We start from the raw sequence: 21122 nt of genomic DNA, 5'->3' as shown, positions 1-21122 counted from the left end.
GGGGCCTTAATAAATATTTGTTGATAAAAATAGTACTATTTTTCAGGGGCCATTTTATTTTACTTTTTAAAAATTTTGTTCTTAAAACTCATAGTGACTGGCAAATATGCAAACTGTTTTATATAACATTAATATGACACTATCCCTTAGAAAAACAAATCAAAATACAGGAACAGAATGGATGAGACATGAGGTGTTTCCTCATAGTTACAACAATTATATTAAATATATTTATAAAAATTATACTCTAAGGCAGTATCTGTACCCCATTCTTTTTTATAAGGTATCCATGAATTGTTAAATGAATGAATGAATGATTTTAAGTGAATTGCTTCATTTAGAGAGATAGTATGTATAATGGTTAGAGCTGATATTCTGGAATCTGAAACTTTATTCCTCATCTTAATAGCTGTACGATTGTGAATAAGGTTTTTTTTTTTTTTTTACCTTTCTCAAAATTAAGTTTATTCTTCTATAAAATGAGGTTAATTTTGTCCAGTAGGAGGGATAAAAGAAATAATTCTTACAAAATTCTTAGCACTTATCTAGCATATTGTGATAAAAATAAATTATTCCATATTTGGAACATTTACTCCTATCAATTTTTATCTCACTTCCTATTATGTTATGACAATATATGGAAAATTGCAGGCTGTTTCTCAAAGAGCAGTTTTAACATTGAGATGGTTTAAGTCCCTCCAATTGCTTCAGGAAAATATTTCTATAGAAAACGAAACTTTTCTTGACATCATTTATAAGAAAACCAGCTGATCTTATTTTGCAAAAAAAGAAACAAGAGTCTAGTTTCTAAGAATATTAGTAATATTGCTCCTTTGAGGGACAGAGTATCAGTTAAGAAACTTGAAGAAGGAAGGATTCCATATGGAACTATTAATATATTCAATTACAAGCAACATTTTTCATATGATTAAGAAAAGGGTTTAAGGAAAAAAAAGAAATACTCTTAAAACCATGTTTCAGTGTGTTGGAGGTGAATCTCGAATATTTGCAGGTTACCTAAACTGTTCTCTTCCACAGTCTACTGTATCAAGAGCTAACGACCTGTCATATGAAACAAATTTCTCTCTCTTTATATATATGTGTGTATAGATGTATATATATGTATGTGTATATGTGTTTGTACCCTACATCCTATATATTATTAATTCTGTTAAAAAATATTGTTTTCCCTCTGTTTAATAGTGTCTCTTTATTTCATATATTTATATACTATCAGTGCGAGATTTATTTTATTTTACACGCACACTTCTTTTAACTGCTAATATTTCTAAGAATGGCAAGCTGATGTGAAATAGTTAAATCGAAATGCTTCCACCATTACTTATAGTTGAAATCAGCAGCTTTGAAGAAATGAGAATTCTGACTGTGGTGAAATGAAAGGCAGGTAATATCTTAGTACGGAGGAATTTTTGAGATTTGAGTAAACTTGTGAAGCTTCTATAATGAAGTGCTTAGAACATCTTGCAGTACTGAGAGGCTGGTCGAAGAGAAAGAGGCAGTGAGCAATGAAGAAGAGAAATGAGAGCTGAAACATGCCAAAAGCACATTGCTACCTCGTTCCAATTATTGATATAAAAGAATCACAATGGAACTCACTTTCAGTACCAGGTATATAGACTAGCACTTAACTCAGTTTTTTAATGAATCCTTCTGTATCATCTGAAGACCATATTATGAATTAATGGATTTTGTTGGTTCATCTGAAAGACTTAATTACCATTTTTAGCATTATTTATTTGGCAAAATATCGTACAAATACAGGACTGGCCTAGTGGCACAGAGGTTAAGTTCACACGTTCCGCTTTGGCCGCTTGGGGTTCGCTGGTTCAGATCCCGGGTGTGGACCTATGCACCACCTGTTAAGCCATGCTGTGGCAGGTGTCCGACATATAAAGTAGACGAAGATGGGCATGGATGTTAGCTCAGGGCCAGTTTTGCTCAGCAAAAAGAGGAGGATTGATGGCAGATGTTAGCTCAGGGCTAATCTTTCTCAAAAAGAAATAATAATAATACAAATAACAAACAACTAAACTGCAAATAAATTAATATTCAGGTAATATGTTTAACTGTATTATAAACTGATATTCAGGTAATATGTTTAACTGCATTATAAATTGATATTCAGGTAATATGTTTAACTGCATTATAAATTGATATTTTTTAAATATGGTAATATTTAATAATTTAATAATTTAATTATTAATTTAATATAATTACTATATCATATATTATATATTAATATAATTATTAAATTATAATTTAATTATTAATTATTAAATATTACCATATTTTAAAATAATATAGTAATTATTATAATATAATATTATAATGTGGAAATTCACCCTAGTTCTTCAACATCAAATGTTAAAATTATAAAATTATATTTTGAAGATATTTGTTAAAGGAAAATAGGATTTGGAATTAGTGTCTAATTGTAAGATCCTTCTGAAAATTCTTTTCTTTAAAAATATTAAATTCTTTTCTGAAAGGAAAATTATAATATATATAGATTATTATAATCTATATAAATTATTTTATTTTATTAGGGATTATTCTTGTACTGATAAAGTTCATGAACAGGATGACTATTACTTACTATCAAAAATGATTACATAGGAGGGAGAAAAATCTTCCTCTTATCTAATAATTTGTATCCTGGCATTCTTATGCTTTGAGCATAGTTATATGAGGTAAATAAATGTCATACATATTTTATATTGCATCAACATTTACATATATTTTATTTGAATTTAATGGATAAAATAATTGTATTTAATATGCTTATTTTTTGCTGGTAAGAAATGGACTATAATTAAACATAGTTTGCACGAAATGTGAAATTATCTGTAATGATAGTGTTTTCTTCACAGAGCAGACATCAGTCTTGTGTGATTGCATAATTAACATTTGGTGCTCTTATAAAGTATTATAGTTATGTATTATTTAGTCTCTTCACCTACAGCTATGATGCCCTTTAGAAGATTAACTCACTTTCCAAATTTTAGATTGCTGCCTTTTTAGAACACACATATAAATCCATATCTCAAGTCTAACAATAATAGATAGTATACAAATTTTAGGAAAAGACAATTTGTACGTGTATAAGTCATAGTTCTTGCCAGCATAACACTTATACTGTAGCTCAAAGGTTGACAAACTAATGCCCTCAGGCTAAATTCAGCCATCTGCCTATTTTATTTGAACATGGACATGGCCGTTGATTTACATATTGTTTTATGGCTGCTTTTGTGCTATAGTAGCAAAGTTGAATAGTTGCTATGAAGGGGCATAAGGCCTGCAAAGGTGAAAATATTTACTATCTGGCCTTTTACAGAAAAAAATTGCCAAGCCCTGATTTAGCTAGAAACACTGGTTATACTGATATAAAATATATGAATATATGTTGTGGAAGAGAAAGACATTTTTCTCTACTCTTCTGGTTTCCTCTGGCTGGTCCAAGAACTAAATTGAGACAGATTAATAGGAGAAAGTAAAATTTAATTGCATACATACAGGAAGCCCTCATACATGAGAGGTCAGAGACAAAAAGGTAAAATGAGGTATATGTGCCATATTGAGCTAAGGAATGGGAGAGGGGCCTGAGTCTTCAGAGGGGAGGAGGGTAATTCATGGGACAATAAGAAGAGCAGATGTTCACTCATTAGTTTTCTCTGGCACAGGTAGGTCATTAAATAGTTATTTCTGGTAACAAATCTTATTACGGGCAAAGCCCCCAATTTAAATTCTTTAAGGAAGAGGTAAAAATTTCTCTTGAGCATGCAGGGTCTTGATTGCCTTTAGCTCAAAATATCCCACATGCCAAAGTGGCACATTGTGGGGAGACCTGTTCTGAACCTCTTCAATATCAAAGATAATCAGAAAATAGGACAGTAAACAATAAATGGCCTAATGTCTTGTGTAGTGAATAATTAAAACCAATCCTTAGTGATGGAAGAAATCAGCGTTAGTCAGTTCCTTTAGAAAAGTGATTTATGGAAGAAAAGTAACTTGAGCTGGTTCACGAAGAAAGGTTAATCAAAAGATGGTGGGGCTGGCCCAGTGGCATAGTGGTTAAGTCCGCAGGCTCTGCTTCAACGACCTGGGGTTCACAGGTTCAGATCCTGGGCACAGACCTAGCACTACTCATCAAGCCATGCTGTGGTGACATCCCACACATTCAAAAGTAGAGGATGATTGGCAGAGATGTTAGCTCAAGACCAATCTTCCTCACACACACAAAAAGATGTTGGTGATGAAATTCTACAGGAAGAAAAGTACATCATGTCAAGGCAGAAAAGGACAAGCTGTAGATTTTCAGAGAACAATGAGCAGTCCATATTGGCATGTGCATAATGTGTATGTAGAAGGGAAGTGGCAGATGACCCTGGAAGATAGGTTGATATCTTATAGAGAGAGATTGGTATATTCTGGGAGATACCTCAGTGTACCAGTTACATGGCTATAGAGGTCATATAAAAGTGATGAAATAAAACTTCATATTGGAAGAAGAGAGGTAAAAATGGAAACAAGGAAATATATTAGGGAAAATCTGACAACTGATTAAATATGGTAATGAAAGAGAAGAGAAAAAGATGCTTTGAAGTTTGAGTTTGGAAGACTGATGCCATCTTTAACAAAAATAAACAGAGTGGATCCAGATAAAAATCTGGCAGTTGAATGAGAACAGCAGGTAGACCAATCTGGCAAGTACCAGGGAATCTTGGGGAAAATGGCAAGAGATAAGATTGAAACTGTGAGAATGACAGTAGGAAGGCATCCAAGGTTTTTAAGCAAGGCAGCTATATGATCGAGTCTGTGTTTTAGAAAGCTAACTATGCAGTGGTGAGAGACTGGAGATCAAGAGATTAGTTAGAAAGTTACTGCAGCAACCCAAGCAAGAGATGGGGAGAAACTAAACTGAGCCAGTGACCATAGAATTGGAGAGAAAGGTGTATAGGGTTAGAGTACAGACTCTTAAACCCCTTGGTGCAAGAACTATGTCTTGTCTACTGTTATATCCCAGCTTCTTAAAGCTAGGCAGAACAAATAGGTGCTTCATAAATATGTATTTAATGCATAAATATAAGGAGGGGTGTTACATGTGTCTCTAAGTTTCTTTGTTTGGTCAACTTGAGTTTAGGTAATATGAACTGTCAGTGAACCCACTCTGCACAGCAGTATTTGAATTTCATCTGTTAAGATTGCTTATAACATTCCATTGATTGGTCAGGTTTTCCCATTTCCTGAATGCAAATAAATGGTATAGTCTTGGTCTTGTAGGAGTTTACAACCTCCATATTGATATTGGATTTTGCAATAGTATTTCTCATAAAGTAGTTAATTGCTTTATGTCAGGTGTTGGCAAAGCTTTTCTGTAAAAAGCCAGATAATAAATATTTTAGGGCTTTGTGGGCCATATGGTCTCTGCTGAATCTGCTCACCTCTGCTATTTGCAGTATGAAAGCAGCCATAGATAATATGAAAACTAATGGCATAGCTATATGCCAATAAAACTTTATTTACAAAAATAAGCAGTGGACCAGATTTGGCTTAGAGGTCACCATTTGCTAATCCTTGCTTTATATTAAAGTGTGACTATTGTGAACCAAATTCCTTAATTTGGTAATTAAAATAGGTATCTGTTCAAATGCATGGTTAGAAAGAAACTTCAAAAAGATTTAATAGCATTATTTCAAAGTGAGAAGAGATAAAAATGAAAAGTAAGATGTCTTTGTGGATTTTCCATGCTATGAAGCACAAATATTGTGACTACTACATCACAGTGTTATCATTAATACATCTACTGGGCTACAAAGTCAATATAATTTTTTACTTTAGTATGTACATAGAAATTTAATACCTTTGCTTTTAAAAAGTATTTTGTCACAATTATAGGATGTTGAGAAGAACTAGTATGATTCAGAGCTAAAAATAGTGATCTTCAAAATGAAATCCAAGTGCCCATCCATGAACTGTCATGGATTATACTTTTAATTTCCTTGAGAGAACAGCATTCCTTATGTCAATGGGTTTTTTTTGTTTTGTTTTTGTTTTTTTGATGAGGAAGATTTCCCCTGAGCTTACATCTGTTACCAATCTTGCTCTTTTTGCTTGAGGAAGATTGTTACTGAGCTAACATCTGTGCCAGTCTTCCTTTATTTCATGCCACAGTGTGGCTTGACAAGTGGTGCTAGATCTGAGCCCAAGATTTGATCCTGTGAACCCTGGGCTGCTGAAGCAGAGCGCACAAACTTAACCACTCCACCACTGGGCCGACTCCATGTCAATGTTTTTAACTAGATTTCTCCTCCCTCTTCCTCCTTTACTCCTCTTTATTCATTCTGTTTTTCTTCTTCTTCCTCATCCTCTTCTTTTTTTCAAGTGTTGAAGACTGAGTTTGTTCTTTCTATCTACCACAGTTAGGTAACCCTGACTCTAGGCACCTAATAGTTCTCCAACCGTGCCTCTCCTTCATTCCACCTGCTCTCCTGCAACACCTTTCCTCCTCAATAACCTTCACACCTGCCCTCTTGCTTCTCTAATTTGGAATTCCTTGGGGACTTCAGTTATACTAGACGAAGTTAAAAGGGAAGAAAGTGGAATATGTGGCACTTACTCCATGTGATGGAGGAACTTGTATTCCTAAGGAATCTCCAGACTTTAGCTTCCACTCTTTTCTAAGAGTTTTTGTTTTTAATTGATTTTCTTGGGAAAATGTTTCTGAGCCTTTCATTTCCTTTTGTTTATTTATTTTTTAATCAAATGGAAGGACATGGATTATTTTTATAACCTTGGGGGAAGGATGCTAAAGACTGCCAAAAGCCACACTGAGTATTATCAAATTCAGTTAATTCTCATATCCTCTACAATTTATTATAGCCCATTGCTTTTTATTCTTTGTGCTTTAAAACTCCACAGGACAGATATTAACTACTCTGAGCAATAGGTCCACCTGTTAGGAAGATGTCATTAGATGAAAACTCAAATATTACTAGTGGGATCAGAGGATGTAACTCTTTTCTGCCTTCAATTTAGTCGCCTGGTTCTAAAGACTTTATTCTACTAGATAGGCTCTGTAAAAATAAGATTTAAGAAAATAGTTATTGATCAATTGAGATTAAAATCTTATGGGAAAGGCATGATGACAGACAAGAAACATAAAAAATAAGAGAATGACATTGAACTGCAAAATTTAATATTCCATTCTAAATTTGAACATGTCACAAGTTATTTATACAATAGAATTTAGTAAGTATGTGTATGTGAAGAAAACTTTAGCCATGGAATCAGTTAATACAGAAAAAAAACTGAAGAAGCACATGTCTTAGTAACAAAAGACAAACATTTTTTCACATAGACCTCTGATTTGAAAAACAGGAGATAGCCTGAAGGAAGGATATATATGTAACAGCAGTTTCCTAGGGAAACCTTTAGGAGTGTTGTGCTAAGGCAATAAGGGAGTCTATATGATAGATTAGAAAAATAACAACATCCCTTGGAACTCCCAATGCCTGGATTATAGTCTACTTGAGTTTATTATATAGTAAATTTAATAATTACTCCTAGTTGTTTCTCAGACTAAATGCTTAAAGAAACCTTTGCTTCTGAGGCAATAGGATGCATACCATTCATCTTAGTGAAAATTGAGAGAGTTATCTTAGTTATCTTTGAGGAGGAAAAATGTTTTTATTAGTGTAATTGCTGTGTATGATTGTCTATTATTGTCATATTAATCACCCTAGTAATGGGTGCTATGTAGAGAACTTCACTTTGAATCATTAAGTGAATAACCCTTGTCAACCTCAGAGGTTCCCTAATATATTTTTCCTTCTTTATTGTTAATATTTCACTGTGTAATTACAGCTCCCAATCCCTGTGCAGCTAATGATGGCAGAGGGCCCTGCTCTCACCTGTGTCTGATCCATCATAACAGGAGCGCTGCGTGTGCATGTCCCCACTTGATGAAGCTTTCCTCCGACAAGAAGACCTGCTATGGTAAATTTGTTAAAGTTCTTATCTAAAATTCAAATTGAATTCTCTCAAATTGTATTAGCATTCAGATTTTCCTCAAAATAAAGCAGAAGAGGTTTTGAGTGTCCTTAAAAACATTCGAGGTGGTGCTATTTCTAGAGCATTGATGATTCATCTACTTTTGGGGAGACTGACAAATTCTTTAAATGACATGCTGCACTTTGCTATTTATTACCTTATTCATTTTTTCTTGCAACTTTCTTATTTGGTGTGTTAGCAGAATTTATCTGTACAAAACAGGGAGATTTGTAAGTGAAAGCGCATTATCAGAAAATGATGATGTAGGTAACCTACATAACAAAGAGGTACTTAACAGCTTTAATCTCCTCCTGCTCTTCTGGAGTCAGTCTAGCATCATTTTGTAGGGGATTATCAACTTGAAGGAGGAAAAAAATGAAGTAAAATATGTAACTTTGAAAGATTTGTAAAAAATATGTAAACAGCACATTTAAACTATAAAAAGATAGAATTTGTGAATGAAAATCAGACCTTGGCGGTTTTCTGGTTTGTTTTGTTTTAATTTTGAATTGTTTTTGTCTATTTGCAAAGCAATTACTTTTAAAGACAGAAAAAAATGTACTCACAAAATCTTAACTCAGGAATTTAGGCACTTGTAGATTTTATCATTATTATACAATCATAGCATATCTCAAATAACAATAACCCCAAAAATAAAAATGAAAGAGTAGAATATCTGTGACTCCTATCTATTTAATCTACTAATATTTCAGTGCAAGAATGGTACCTATGGAAGTAAAAATGATGCAATACCTCATAATGTTAGTTACTACAGATTTACAAAAATTTACAATACAGCTTGCTTTAACATTATCTGAACCCTAATTTTGATAGGGAAAACATGAACATGATTTTTAAGAGCAATATTTAATTTCATTTTATTCAAAGATAGTATAAGAAAAATGTTCTTAGATTCCTTCAAAAAGCATTCAATGCAATGTGATATTGTTACAATTATGTACAAAAAACAAATACTATGGTCATTTGACATTTGTAGAGTTCATGTATTTTAGCAAGATTGTTTGAAATTCTAAGATCAAACCAATTACTGAGAATTTCTTGGCATTTCTAAATAAAGAAAAACAATAACAATGATTCTAACTTTTTTATTTGTTTCTATTAAGTAATTTAAAAAGAGGTAAAAAATGTCTTCATTAATGTTTCCGTCAAATGTTGATTATGACTTTCTGGGGTTAAAAATCTATTAAAGCATGAACAAGTAGCATTTTAGAGTTTCTAGACTGCTTCAAACTTGCCAAGCTTGTAAGACAAAAACATTTGTTTCTGTTTCTTTTCTAGAAATGAAAAAATTTCTTCTTTATGCAAGGCGTTCTGAAATCAGAGGAGTGGATATTGATAATCCATATTTTAACTTTATCACGGCCTTTACAGTCCCTGATATTGATGACGTTACTGTGATAGACTTCGATGCATCTGAAGAACGTTTATACTGGACAGATATTAAAACACAAACCATTAAACGGGCCTTTATTAACGGAACTGGGTTAGAAACTGTTATTTCAAGAGGTAACAGACTTGCATGTTACAACTTTAAAAAATATTTATTCAATTTGTAATAATCACATCTCTTTTATATTCTTTTTTCTATTATCCACTTCTATGTTAATTGAAAGTGGGAATTAATTACTCACAGATTTAATAATATGCTACATCCTAACAATTGCAGAATGCTATAATTATGTTGCACATAGTAGTCTTGAAAACTAGAAATTTAATTTCACAAGAAGAAAAAATTTCAGAACAAATCTCCTTAAAATTTATAGATTTCTAAATAAACAGATTTGAAGACTCCTTTTTGCTGATGGGGAAATAGTTATATTTGCAAAGAGAAAATATAGGTTATTTGAAAGGTTTGGTTTCCCCCTATGACTCAAGTTTATTATCAACTTCCTTTTGCCCATGTTTCTACAGAACTAGACTACACAAATAATACAGAGAACCTGTTCTTAGCACCTCCTGAGCCAAGAAGTTTGAACCGTAGGTTTTCAGTAAACGTTGTTGAATTAACCATTAAAAAAAAGAGCAATTTTTCTGAAAGTGGAAAACATAGCTAAAACGAGACATACATATAAATGAGGTTGTTGAACTCTAAATATTTAGCATTGCATTACCCTAAGCAAAACTTGCTTAAATTTTGGTATATTGTGATTTCTGGATTAGTTATTAGCTTATTGAATGAATCTTAATTGAGCAACTGCTGTTTGCCATGACCTCAAAACCAAACAAGACATAATTTCTCACCAACTCGATGCCCCCCTAAGCATGATAGAGTGATTTGGAGGAGGGTGGAGGAAAGGGTAATCAGTAATCCATATAGATATATAAACTCCTTGAAGCATACTGAAAGCTTAATTTCAGCCCTTATTTGAGCATTGATCAATCTTTTAATGAAAGCAATAAGTACAGCTTTTAAGTTCAGTGTTTTTCAAGAGTTTCCACACACAATACTAGAAGGCTGGCTTGAGTACCACTAGGAGATCTGAGAGTATTTGACCACTAAAGTACTCTTGTATTTATTTATACTAGCTCTTTACCCACCTCAAGTTAGTGCTGGTAAAGCAACTTGAATGAATTGGTTATAAGCTTGTTCAAATATTTATTTCAAACTTGCCATGAGAGAAGAGCCTTTTCTAAAAAAGCTAATGCAAAGATTTCCTCTTTGTACAGGATTTTTTATAGGCGTGGAGGAAAAATTGTTAGATAATCATTGTTAGACTAGATTTATAAAGAATGCCTGGTTAATGGTCATTAAAACCCTTGAGAGACCAGTTTAAGGATATTAGGTGCCTCCCCAAACTGATAGGCAGTTAGGCAATCTTCTCACAAGAAATTCATCGAAGTCTAGTAGAAAATTGTTCAAACACTTTTATCATGAATGCAAAATACTTCCCAAAAGAGTCTATGAATTGTATAAAGTAAAAGACGTTCTTCCTCAAAAAACTTAGGGGACAATTTTCTGTCTCTAATTATAGATTGATAATTAGTGGTAATTTGGTGAGTTTATCTTTGAGAAAATCATAAAGACTTATTTCTATTTAGCAGACTCTATTTATGATTAACCAAAAATTGAGCAATAATATTTTCTCACTAATAATACTCATTAGGATAAGTAATTGTTAAGTCAGTAACTTTGACAAATATTGAAATATTTTTCTATATGAGAAAAATTGAAAGGAAACCAATGTAGACTGAATAGTAAGGAACGCAGAACAAGAGATATACGCTACACTAGCTGATGGAGCTACAGAAATAGAAACCGAATCATGCCATCCTTTAAGGATAAATAGTTGATTTTTATGTTAATGCTAAAGATAATGGGAACTAAGGAAAGGAAGCATTTTAAGGAGGGCGCACTACATGATTAACTTTGCCTTTGGGAAAGATCACTCTAGCTATTATGCTTAGTAGAAAACTGGAGAAAGTCTGGGGTTGGGGGTGGGTGAGCAGAGGACTCTGGGAGACAAGTTAGTTGGCTGCTGTAGTGGTTTTAGCAAGAGATGACAGAAGCCTGGACTTGAGTAGAAACAATAGAGAGAGAAATGTGGGAAGATTATAGAGATACAAAAGAGTAAAAATATAAAGGAACTTAATTAATTGGATATGAAGGTTGAAGAATAGGCATTATTCAAAGATAACTCTTTCATTTCTGGCAACCCCACAAGCTGAATGATGTTGCTTTTCCCTTTCTTCCAGAAGGAAACCTTGTTAAGGACTGATACATCTTTCTACTAATAGAAAAACTTGAGATGAACTTTTGACAGTTCAGCTTCTGAACTCATCAGAGTATCTCAAATCCTACCAGTAATTGTACTTTATTTTATCGTTTCATCTTTGGATTCTCTATGAATGACTCTCTGACCCTTCTCTTACTTCTTACACTGTTGGCCTATTTATTTTCTCTCTTCACTGTCCTCCCTCTACTGGACTTTTTCTTGAAAGACTCTTTCCTTCCTTACCTTCCTTAGTGTAAATCTAACAAGAAACCAGCTTCAAAGATCAGGCCCCAAATCTATCCATTACCCCAACCAGCTCTTATGGTTTTCTTCCAAGCAGATCATTTTCTGCGGAAAATCCTGAGGCTCTTTGGGCCGAGCTTTCAAATAGTCTGCCTGCCCTGACTTTCTCCATATCCTGAAACACTAAACTGCTCTTAAGTCATGTACTACCCACATCAGCTATTGGTTAAAGTGACTTGTAGCAGTTACACTTTATTATAAGGATAAATACTAATACATGACTATAGGCACATTCATTGTATAAATTAACAAATATTTACTCATGTTTATATATTTTATATATATGTACATATATTTGCCTCTTTCACAAAAACCAAAGGTAAATTAATTTTCAGAAAAAATAAACAACGATAACAATTCATGGCAAATGTTCTTGCCAGTGGTCTGCAGCCCTACTCTCTGATGGTAATCAATTCTTGTATTTGAGTCACTGCTTGGTCCAAATATCTTTCAATTATTCATGCTCTCAGTTTTATTTTTCTGAAATAATGAGTAATATTAGCTGTCATTAATGTGACAAGTACCATTAACTCATTTAATCTTTGCAAACCTATTATTAATTATTTCCCTTTTGCAGATGAGAAAACTTTAAGTTCACCGAAGCTATAACTCTGCCTTAAAAATCAAAGTGAGGAAATGAAGGAAACAAATTCACACTCAGGACTATACGTTTATAGCTCCTGTCATCCTCATTACTGTACAATAAGAGGACTTGGAACTTCATCCCAAGTGGCTGGGGGTTCCCCTTTTAAGCTCAATTGCCCCTCCTAAGTACTCATATACTGCCCAGAATTATACCTTATTGGATAAAAGATTGCCCCCAAAGCTCTAAAGTACTGCTTGCAATAAACATAGTAAGGGAAAAAAGGGACATTAATATATCTTAAGATTTCCAATCTAAGCCAGGAGTAATATAGTTGACTTTTCACGTTTGTATCTATGCTTATTTTATTTTATGCATCATTTATTCCTCATACAGTGCTTTGTGGTAAATGTTACTTTTTGCTTTTGAAGATAAGGAAGCATTTGTTCAGATTTGCCCAGCTAGGAAATTACAGAACTTTGCTATTACAGCTTTGTTTATCCAATTTTGGATTCAGGCCTTTTGACTCCAAAGCTATGCTCTTTTTCACTAAGTGTCCCTTTCTTTTACAAATAAGGAACCTCAGCAAGGTGGAGAGCGGAAGTTTTACTATAACCACAGGGTTTGTGCAGAACGTTCCTTTCCAGTGTTCACTTAACATACACTCAGCGTACTCTGCAGAGTTCATCTGGTAGTACCCAGGTGAACTATAGGGGGTTTTCCATCTCCTTGCCAATGATTTTATTGTTTATTCTAAAATATATGGAAAAGCTTTTAGAGATATGTTGGCAGCTTTATTAGATTCCAGGCTACTGTCAATAGAATCTGATTTTTTATCACAAAAGACCCCTGATGTATCATCTGATTATTCTAGGGCAAAGTATAAATTGTTCATCTTTGGAAAATTAAGGACTCAACTTTGGGCAAGTACAATTGCTTGAGCAAAGTGTTTTTTTAGTACTACCGTCTACTATCTGTATGAACTGGACTGTTAGGTTGAATTAAGCAGAAGCTAAAATGGATAAAAGGAAGATGAATATAAATGAGAAATATATCTGTTTATTTCTGTAAAGAGCACTCTCTTATGTAGTAGGAAATTATCATATAATTATATGCTTTTTTAACTACAAAAATATAAACCATTTTAAATGCAGATCTTTTGATCACATTGCTGCTATATAAAATTTAATTCTCAATGACATTTTGAATCTAATTGGACTTATTTCCGAGTAGATTTCCATTAGTACTTGAAATTATTATCCACTTCTGTCAACAATTATTTTGCCAGTGAGTACTAAAGATTCATTCATTCCCTCTATTTTGCAAGACACCATATTTAATTTTACCCAGTAATAAAAATGCTTAGAAAATAAAAACTATTGTGAAAATTGGTCCAGAGAGAATGAGAGAAATATAAACAGGTCAGTAATAACAGTGAGATCTAGATTTTGGAAACAAGCCTTGAATTAAAGTAGAAAGTTTGGATAGGGAACATCTGTTGTTTTGCCTATTTCTAAATAGGATTTTCAATTTTCATTTTCACCCAGGAAGCCTTTTGGTGTAAGAATGTCAACATCTGTGATTTAAAAAAGAGAAAAGAAAAGAAAGAAAGGAAAAAACCACACCCTTAAATGCCATTCCTCTGAGAACTATGTATCTATAGCAATGGGTCCTAAATGAGTCATACTTCCTATGTTTCTTCTCCTATCTTTTGTTAGAAGGTTAGAAATTCTATTTTATATTATTCCATAGGCCTTTTTTTTTTCCCACCATATTCTAGATTCTGTATCTGAGACATTTGGTGGGTGCAGGATGGCTGTTATTTAAACCAACTGTGCATAACCTCAAGGAGCTTCACCTCTGGTGAAAGAGTGAGATGTAAAAAAACTAATCAAAATATAAGGCTAAATGAAATAAGGAGTTTAATGAGAGTGTAAGCCACTTCTGAGAAAATTAGCACAAGGAGTGTTGAGTTCTTACATGGGATTAGCAAAGTGCTCACTTGGGAGGTAGTAGTCAAACTAGGCCTTGGAGAGAAATGCTAGCAAGATCAATCCAGGTTGAGTTATCAGTGGGCACAAAGGTCTGGTCACTTGATATGTAAAGAGAAGCAAGTAGTGAGGGCTGGCTGGACTTGTAGAAGAGTAAACTAGAAGGTTAATGTGACAGCAGATCAGAGGGTCTTATGCCAGGGTGAGGAGTTGTTTTGTATTTTTTTTCCTCAGGGCAATGGGAAGCCACTGAAGACTTTTACAGATGGGTATAGAGGACTCAAATTCTTTTGAAGATAAATAAGATGGAAATCTGAAAGATAAATTGGAGAAGTGAGAAATTATAGACAAGGATACAATTAAAAAGTTATAGAAATGTTCTAAATCTGACACAGAAATTAGACTAGAACAATGAGATGTATAAGAAAGTGACAGATACCACGGGCATGGTAGGTGTGGAAGTAATTGAACCTGATGACTGAGAGAGAGGTGAAGTTGACCAGATAATTGGAAGGATGTTGGAGACATCGATCCAGATGAAAATAGAAGAAGAAGGCTTGCTTCAGACAGTTTCCGAAGTCAGCAGTGCATTGTTTCTCTAAGATAGGAGTAATCATACATTTAGGACATTAAGAGATAAGAAGATTAGTCAAAAAGTTATAATTCTGCCCCTTTATCCTCTAGAAAAAAAAGTATTGATTTGGGATACATACGTATCTGTTAAAACTGACAAAATCAAAACAGTGATAAACACTAAATTGTTCAAAGTTGCAGAGGCGTAGAGGTGAGGGTGAGCATAGAAGGCTCCTCAAGTATTTGAAATGTTCTATTTCTTAAGCTTGATCATGGATTTATGTATGTTTCATTAATTTGTATACTCTGTCTTTTAGTAACATATACATGTTTGTATGTTTACAGTTTCTCATAATTGCAACAAATGGAATAATGGAATATTTAATATTTACAAAGTTCTCTTGGGAAAGCTTTTCAAAAATGTTATCAATTTGCTTTTTTTTTTGCTGGGAAAGATTTTCTCTGAGCTAACATCTGTTGCCAGTCTTCCTTTCTCTATTTTTTTTTTTCTCCCCAAAGCCCCAGTACATAGTTGTATATTTTAGTTGTGAGTCCTTCTAGTTCTTCTATGTGAGCCACCACCACAGCACAGCTACTGACAGAGGAGTGGTGTGGTTCGGTGCCCGGGAACCCAAACCACCAAAGCAGAGCATGCTGAACTTTAACCACTAGGCCATCAGGGCTGGCTCCCAATTTGCTTTTTTAAACTTTGCTCTTGAGAACAGATAAATAATTGCCTTGAAACCCACCTCAAATCAGTTTTGGTCACATGTAACTATATCTGCCCTCAGAAAGTTATGAGTTGGGATCCCCTCCTCCTTTGAGGGCATGCCTGATTGCAGGCAAGAGCCTTTGTGCCTACCCTCGAGATGCTGGTGTCAGCAGGTTCACTTCATAGGAAAAAATAAAATAAAAGAGACCTCACAAGCAGAGAATTGACAACCAGTCCTTTTTCACTTAGATTTATCTACATGTTAACTAATTTGTGTGCTTACTGCCAATCCTCCTTTCATCTAAGGCCTATTTTCTGGAACCATTTTTCTTCTCCCTGAGTTATAAGCTTTAATGTTCCTTTAGTTTAGTTCCTTTAGTTTCTCCAGAACTCTACTCATCTTGCAAAACTGAAACTCTATATCCACTAAACAATAACTCCCCATTCTCCCCTCCCCCCAGATCCTGGCAACCAACATTCTAGCTTCTGTGGCTATGAGTTCAACTACTCTAGGTACCTAGAGTAGTTAATGGAAGTAGTTAAGTGGAATCAAATATTTGTCTTTTTTTATGAATGCTTATTTCACTTGGCATGATGTTTTCAAAGTTCATCTATATTGTAGCATGTGTCAGAATCTCCTTTCTTTTTAGGGCTGAATAACATTCTATTGTATGTATGTATCACAGTTTGTTTATACATTCATCCATCGATGGACATGTGAGTTGTTTCCACCTTTTGGTTATTGTGAATAAGGCTGTTGTGAACATAGGTGTACAAATATCTTTTCGAGACCCTGCTTTCAATTCTTTTGGGTTTATATTCAAAAGCGGGATGGCTGGATCATATGATAATTCTATTTTTAACTTTTTGAGGAAGTGCTGTACTGTTTCCCACAAAGGCTACACCATTTTACATTTCCACCAACAGTGCACAAAGGTTCTGATTTCTCCACATCTTTGTCAACACTTATTTTCTGTTTTTCTCTTTTGTTTTTTATAGTAGCCACCCTAATGGACGTGAGGTGGCATCTAATTGTGGTTTTGATTTACATTTCCCTAATTATTAGTGATGTTGAGCATCCTTTCATGTTCTTATTGGCTATTTCTATATCTGCTTTGCAGAAATGTCTATTCAAATCCTTTGCCCATTTTTTAATCAAATTGTTTGTCTTTTTGTTGTTGAGGTATAGTTTGAAAGATAATTTTGTGGAGAATAAATTATAAGTTCAAAGTTATTTTCTCTCAATCCTTCCCAGATATTACTCCGCTATCTTTTGGCATCTCTTATTGCTGTTGAGAATCTCCATGTTTGTCTAATTGTCATCAAATTGTTGGTGTTGCATCTTTTCTCTCTACCTGCTTTTAACATCTTTTTTTTTGTTTTCATGACAATATTTTTTATTTAGCCACCTAGAAGCTGTTGTGCCTCCTATGAAGTCATGTCTTTCATCAGCCTGGGGAGCAAAGAACCCTCAAATATTCTCTCTGACCATTTTCTCCAACCTAGTCTGTCTATTCCCTCCTTTGGAAACTCTGAACAGTTCTAAACTATTCATTCTAATCTCCAACTCACTTAATCTTTTTGTTTCTCTTTGATGGCCCTGGCTAACTTCCTTCAGTTTGTCTTGCAGTTCATTAGTTGAACTGTGTCTAAGCTGCAGGTTAGTCCATCTAATGAATTATTTTTTTAATATTCAAAAGTTATTTTTGGCTTTTGTTTATATCTTCCAAGAGGAGTCTTTTTAAGTAAATCATTGCACCTTGCTTATTATTTCAAAGCTTATTTTTTTTCCTTTAAAACATTCCACTCAGGGCCAGCCCAGTGGCGTAGCGGTTAAGTCTGCCCACTCTGCTTCAGCAGCCCGGGGTTCACTGGTTCTGATCCCAGACGCAAACCTATGCACCATTTATCAAGCCATGCTGTAGCAGGCATCCCACATATAAAATAGAGGAAGATGGAAACAGATGTTAGCTCAGGGCCAATCTTCCTCAGAAAAAAGAAAAGGATTGGTAGCGGATGTTAGCTCAGGGCTAAACATCCTCAAAATAAAAATAAATAAATAAAATATGCCCTCATTTTCTTTTTATCTTACGCATAATAATTTTAAAACATATGGGCTTTGGAGGTTCAAATCTGTTGTTCATTTTTCTTTTTACTCTTGCTCTTATGTTTCATTTCTTTGTGTGTGTTTTAATTTTTGTTCCCATGTATTATGAGAATGAACTCAATCTATAGAAATTCTGAGGGCCTATGCTGAGGAATTTTTTTCTGCCATAAAGGATGTATATTTGCTTCTGCTGGAGGGAGAAGGAATGACTATAAGCCAGAAATCACTTTAATTTGATTTCTCCCCTACCCAACCAGTGGATACCTTGTTCATAAACTAGTAATCTTTTGCCCAAGAGTGTAGGCCTATGCTTAGAAATTTTCTCTGTGTGTACCCAGAGAAAGGACAGAGAAAAATAAGTTTTGTTTTTGTTAATTATTCTTCTTTTTAAGCATTAGCCAGATTTTTTTCCCACTCACGTACCACTGGGGCTGTAGACTCTTCCGGTGTACCTGAGATTGTTCTTATTTAGCTCTCCTACTCTTCATAAGGTTAAGGACTGAACCCTCTGGCGCTAACTAATAATCCATGAATCTCTAGATTCTCATTACAAGTTTTTGTCCCTGTGGCTGCACCAGTCTCTGTATGCTCATTTGCCTTCCTTTATGGCTTTAGCTAACATACTAGTGTGTTAGCCCTTGGAGATTTTCCTGTCTGTCTTGTGATCTCAACAATGCATTTAAAAGTTACAATTTATCACTCATCAGGGAATTTTGTGGCAATGAAAGTCTTTTCAGAATATCTAATCTGCCTTAGTTCAAGAAATGAGTCCCTAGAAATAGAAAATTGAACTTTCTGAGAAACTTACTCGGAGGTCTTGGTCTGACTTCCTTGAAAACAAGAGTTAAGAGTCAGAATTTATTATTTCAATATTTTATCAAGGAAAGAAAAATATCATTAAACATATGGCAGCATTTACACCCCCCCTCCCCAACCCTGCTTATGGCGAATTTACCAGGGACTCTAAAACAATCAGACATGGGCATTAGTGATGGTCAAAAAAGACATGAGTTTCATTTTAGACATAAAGCTGACAATTAGAAACTCCAGTCAAGGGGACAGAAAAAAGATAAGGATAGAGAAAGAGAATTCAGATTGCCTGAGTATGTGTTTAGATATGTACTCCTGACAATAAACTTGAGGACCTTATATCTGATATTTCTAGCTCAGCTCACATATCCTTAAAATTATAGATCATTCACATCATGAATGTATTCAATTCATTAAAAATATTTATATTGAAGGCAATGCTGTATACGTTTGGAGAGGGGAGCTGTAAAGATCAATTAGCTGGAAGCCTGCCCTCAAGAAGTATATGTGAGAGAAGTAATATGTCAGCAAATAATCAACACATGGGGTAGAAAGGGATTAATCAGATACAGTCCTATTGAGTTAGGTAGATGGAGAAAAAGCTTCTGGCTGGGATATATAGGAGAATTGGTTAGGTTTTTGTGGTTGAAGGGTGACATTGCCTATCAGCTGGCCTATTTTGCATGAGATTTAGGTAAGTGAAGATGTGATAGGATATGAGGTCCAGATAACTTCCTTTAGGTTGGAAAGGTCAGGACAAGTCTAGAAGTCTGAAAACACATCAATATGATTGAAGGTAATTCGTTAAAAATAGTGAGAAATAAGGTTGGGAAGGTAGTTATATCAGATTATATAGAAAGCCAGGCTAAGGAATTTAGGTATCACTTTCTGAGTGGTTGGAGGCTATTGAATACCTTGGGGCAAACAAAGGTCACGATCTGGAGCTCTTTAGTCAGAAAAATAACTGGCAACAAGTAAATCAATTGCTTGGGAGAGGAAAAAGACTGGATGCTATTGCAATATTAAAGAAAGAAATAGATTTGAGGCAGCATGAACCATAGACTGGACAAGAACTAAATAGGGGTTCATAGCCTATATTTGGCTATGCTTTCCAATTTACGAGTATAATGCATCCTCTAAGCCAGATGAGCAGGCATCAATCAGCAATAACTAAAAGAAATTAGAGCAGCAGAGACAGCCAAAACAAATTTTTAAAAATATGTATTTTTGAGGAAATAAAAACTTATTTTATTATTATTGCCAGTACCAAGCAATTCAGGGTAAAAACGCAGAAAGTTATTAAGTCCTTGGATTGGCAGAGAACCCCTCAACCCTGAATTAAGCTGCACAAGCACACATGATCTAATGTAATATTCATAGCAATCATACATATTATCAATAATTAGCCTCATTTTCTCTGATAAGAAAAGAGGCCAGAATTTAAGTGATTTGATTAAAGACAAAAAATAGGTACCTAACCTAGAACATGAAGCCAAATCTTCTCATTATAGAAATATTGTCTCTCAGCAACCAATTAAGTCCAGAGGGTGAAGGAGGAGGAGGAACAGATATCTTGGGTGAGTCAAATAAATCAGTATCAGACATGGCAGGTTTAGCTTTACAGAGGTGTTATATTACTTTTTTTTCTCGAGAAAAGAGGGAACTGGATGACGATAACTAAGAATAAGAAATTTCAAGTTTTGGGTTGAGAAATGAAGGAAGTTCACATTCGAAATTCACCAACTTAGAAAATGAATGATGAAAGGTAATTTGCAGAGTGAGAGGTTGTTGATTAGAGGTAAAATTGAAACATGGGGACTATGTTGTAAGGGCACCGTGATTAAAAGTAATTTGGAAATAATCAACGGATTTTTGAGCAGAAAAGTAGGCTCTGGGGCAATTCGAGGACTCAAACGTGTGCTGGAGCCTGCTACGCCAACACTGCACGTTTCATCCCACCCGGTAGTGGCAGGCCTCCTTATCTTACTTTGCTCTTTTGAATTTTGAACTAGTTGGCAAATTTTACAAATGTAGAGTTTCCACTAGTAGGTGAAAATCTAGCTTTGTGGCATCTTTTGAAAATGATAACAAGGGAAGATGCAGCAATTTGACGAGCTACGTGGCAGCTGCTCTGGGGTTCTGGAGGCATTTGGACGAAATGACTGCCCTGGAGCAGCGGCTGCAGCACCTGGGAGCTAGTTAGCCCCGCCCTCAGATCTTTGAATAGGAATCTTCATTT

The 21122-nt window shown here is 34.5% G+C and overlaps 1 protein-coding gene across 4 annotated transcripts in view; it reads left to right on the top strand.

Moving 5' to 3' along the window:
- The window catches only part of LRP1B (LDL receptor related protein 1B), a 1824397-nt gene that overhangs the window by 1232186 nt on the left and 571089 nt on the right, over positions 1-21122 (top strand). For all 4 annotated transcript variants that reach the window (XM_070241833.1, XM_023622537.2, XM_023622536.2 and 1 more), the window contains 2 exons: positions 7885-8016; positions 9370-9597. In XM_070241833.1, the coding sequence (XP_070097934.1) occupies positions 7885-8016; positions 9370-9597 (360 nt within the window). The remainder of the gene's footprint in view (positions 1-7884; positions 8017-9369; positions 9598-21122) is intronic.

Source organism: Equus caballus, chromosome 18 (assembly GCF_041296265.1).
Source record: "Equus caballus isolate H_3958 breed thoroughbred chromosome 18, TB-T2T, whole genome shotgun sequence".
In the NCBI taxonomy this organism is placed as follows: domain Eukaryota; kingdom Metazoa; phylum Chordata; class Mammalia; order Perissodactyla; family Equidae; genus Equus; species Equus caballus.
Note: the sequence above shows the minus strand (reverse complement) of the source record. Positions and strands in the feature narration are given on the sequence as shown.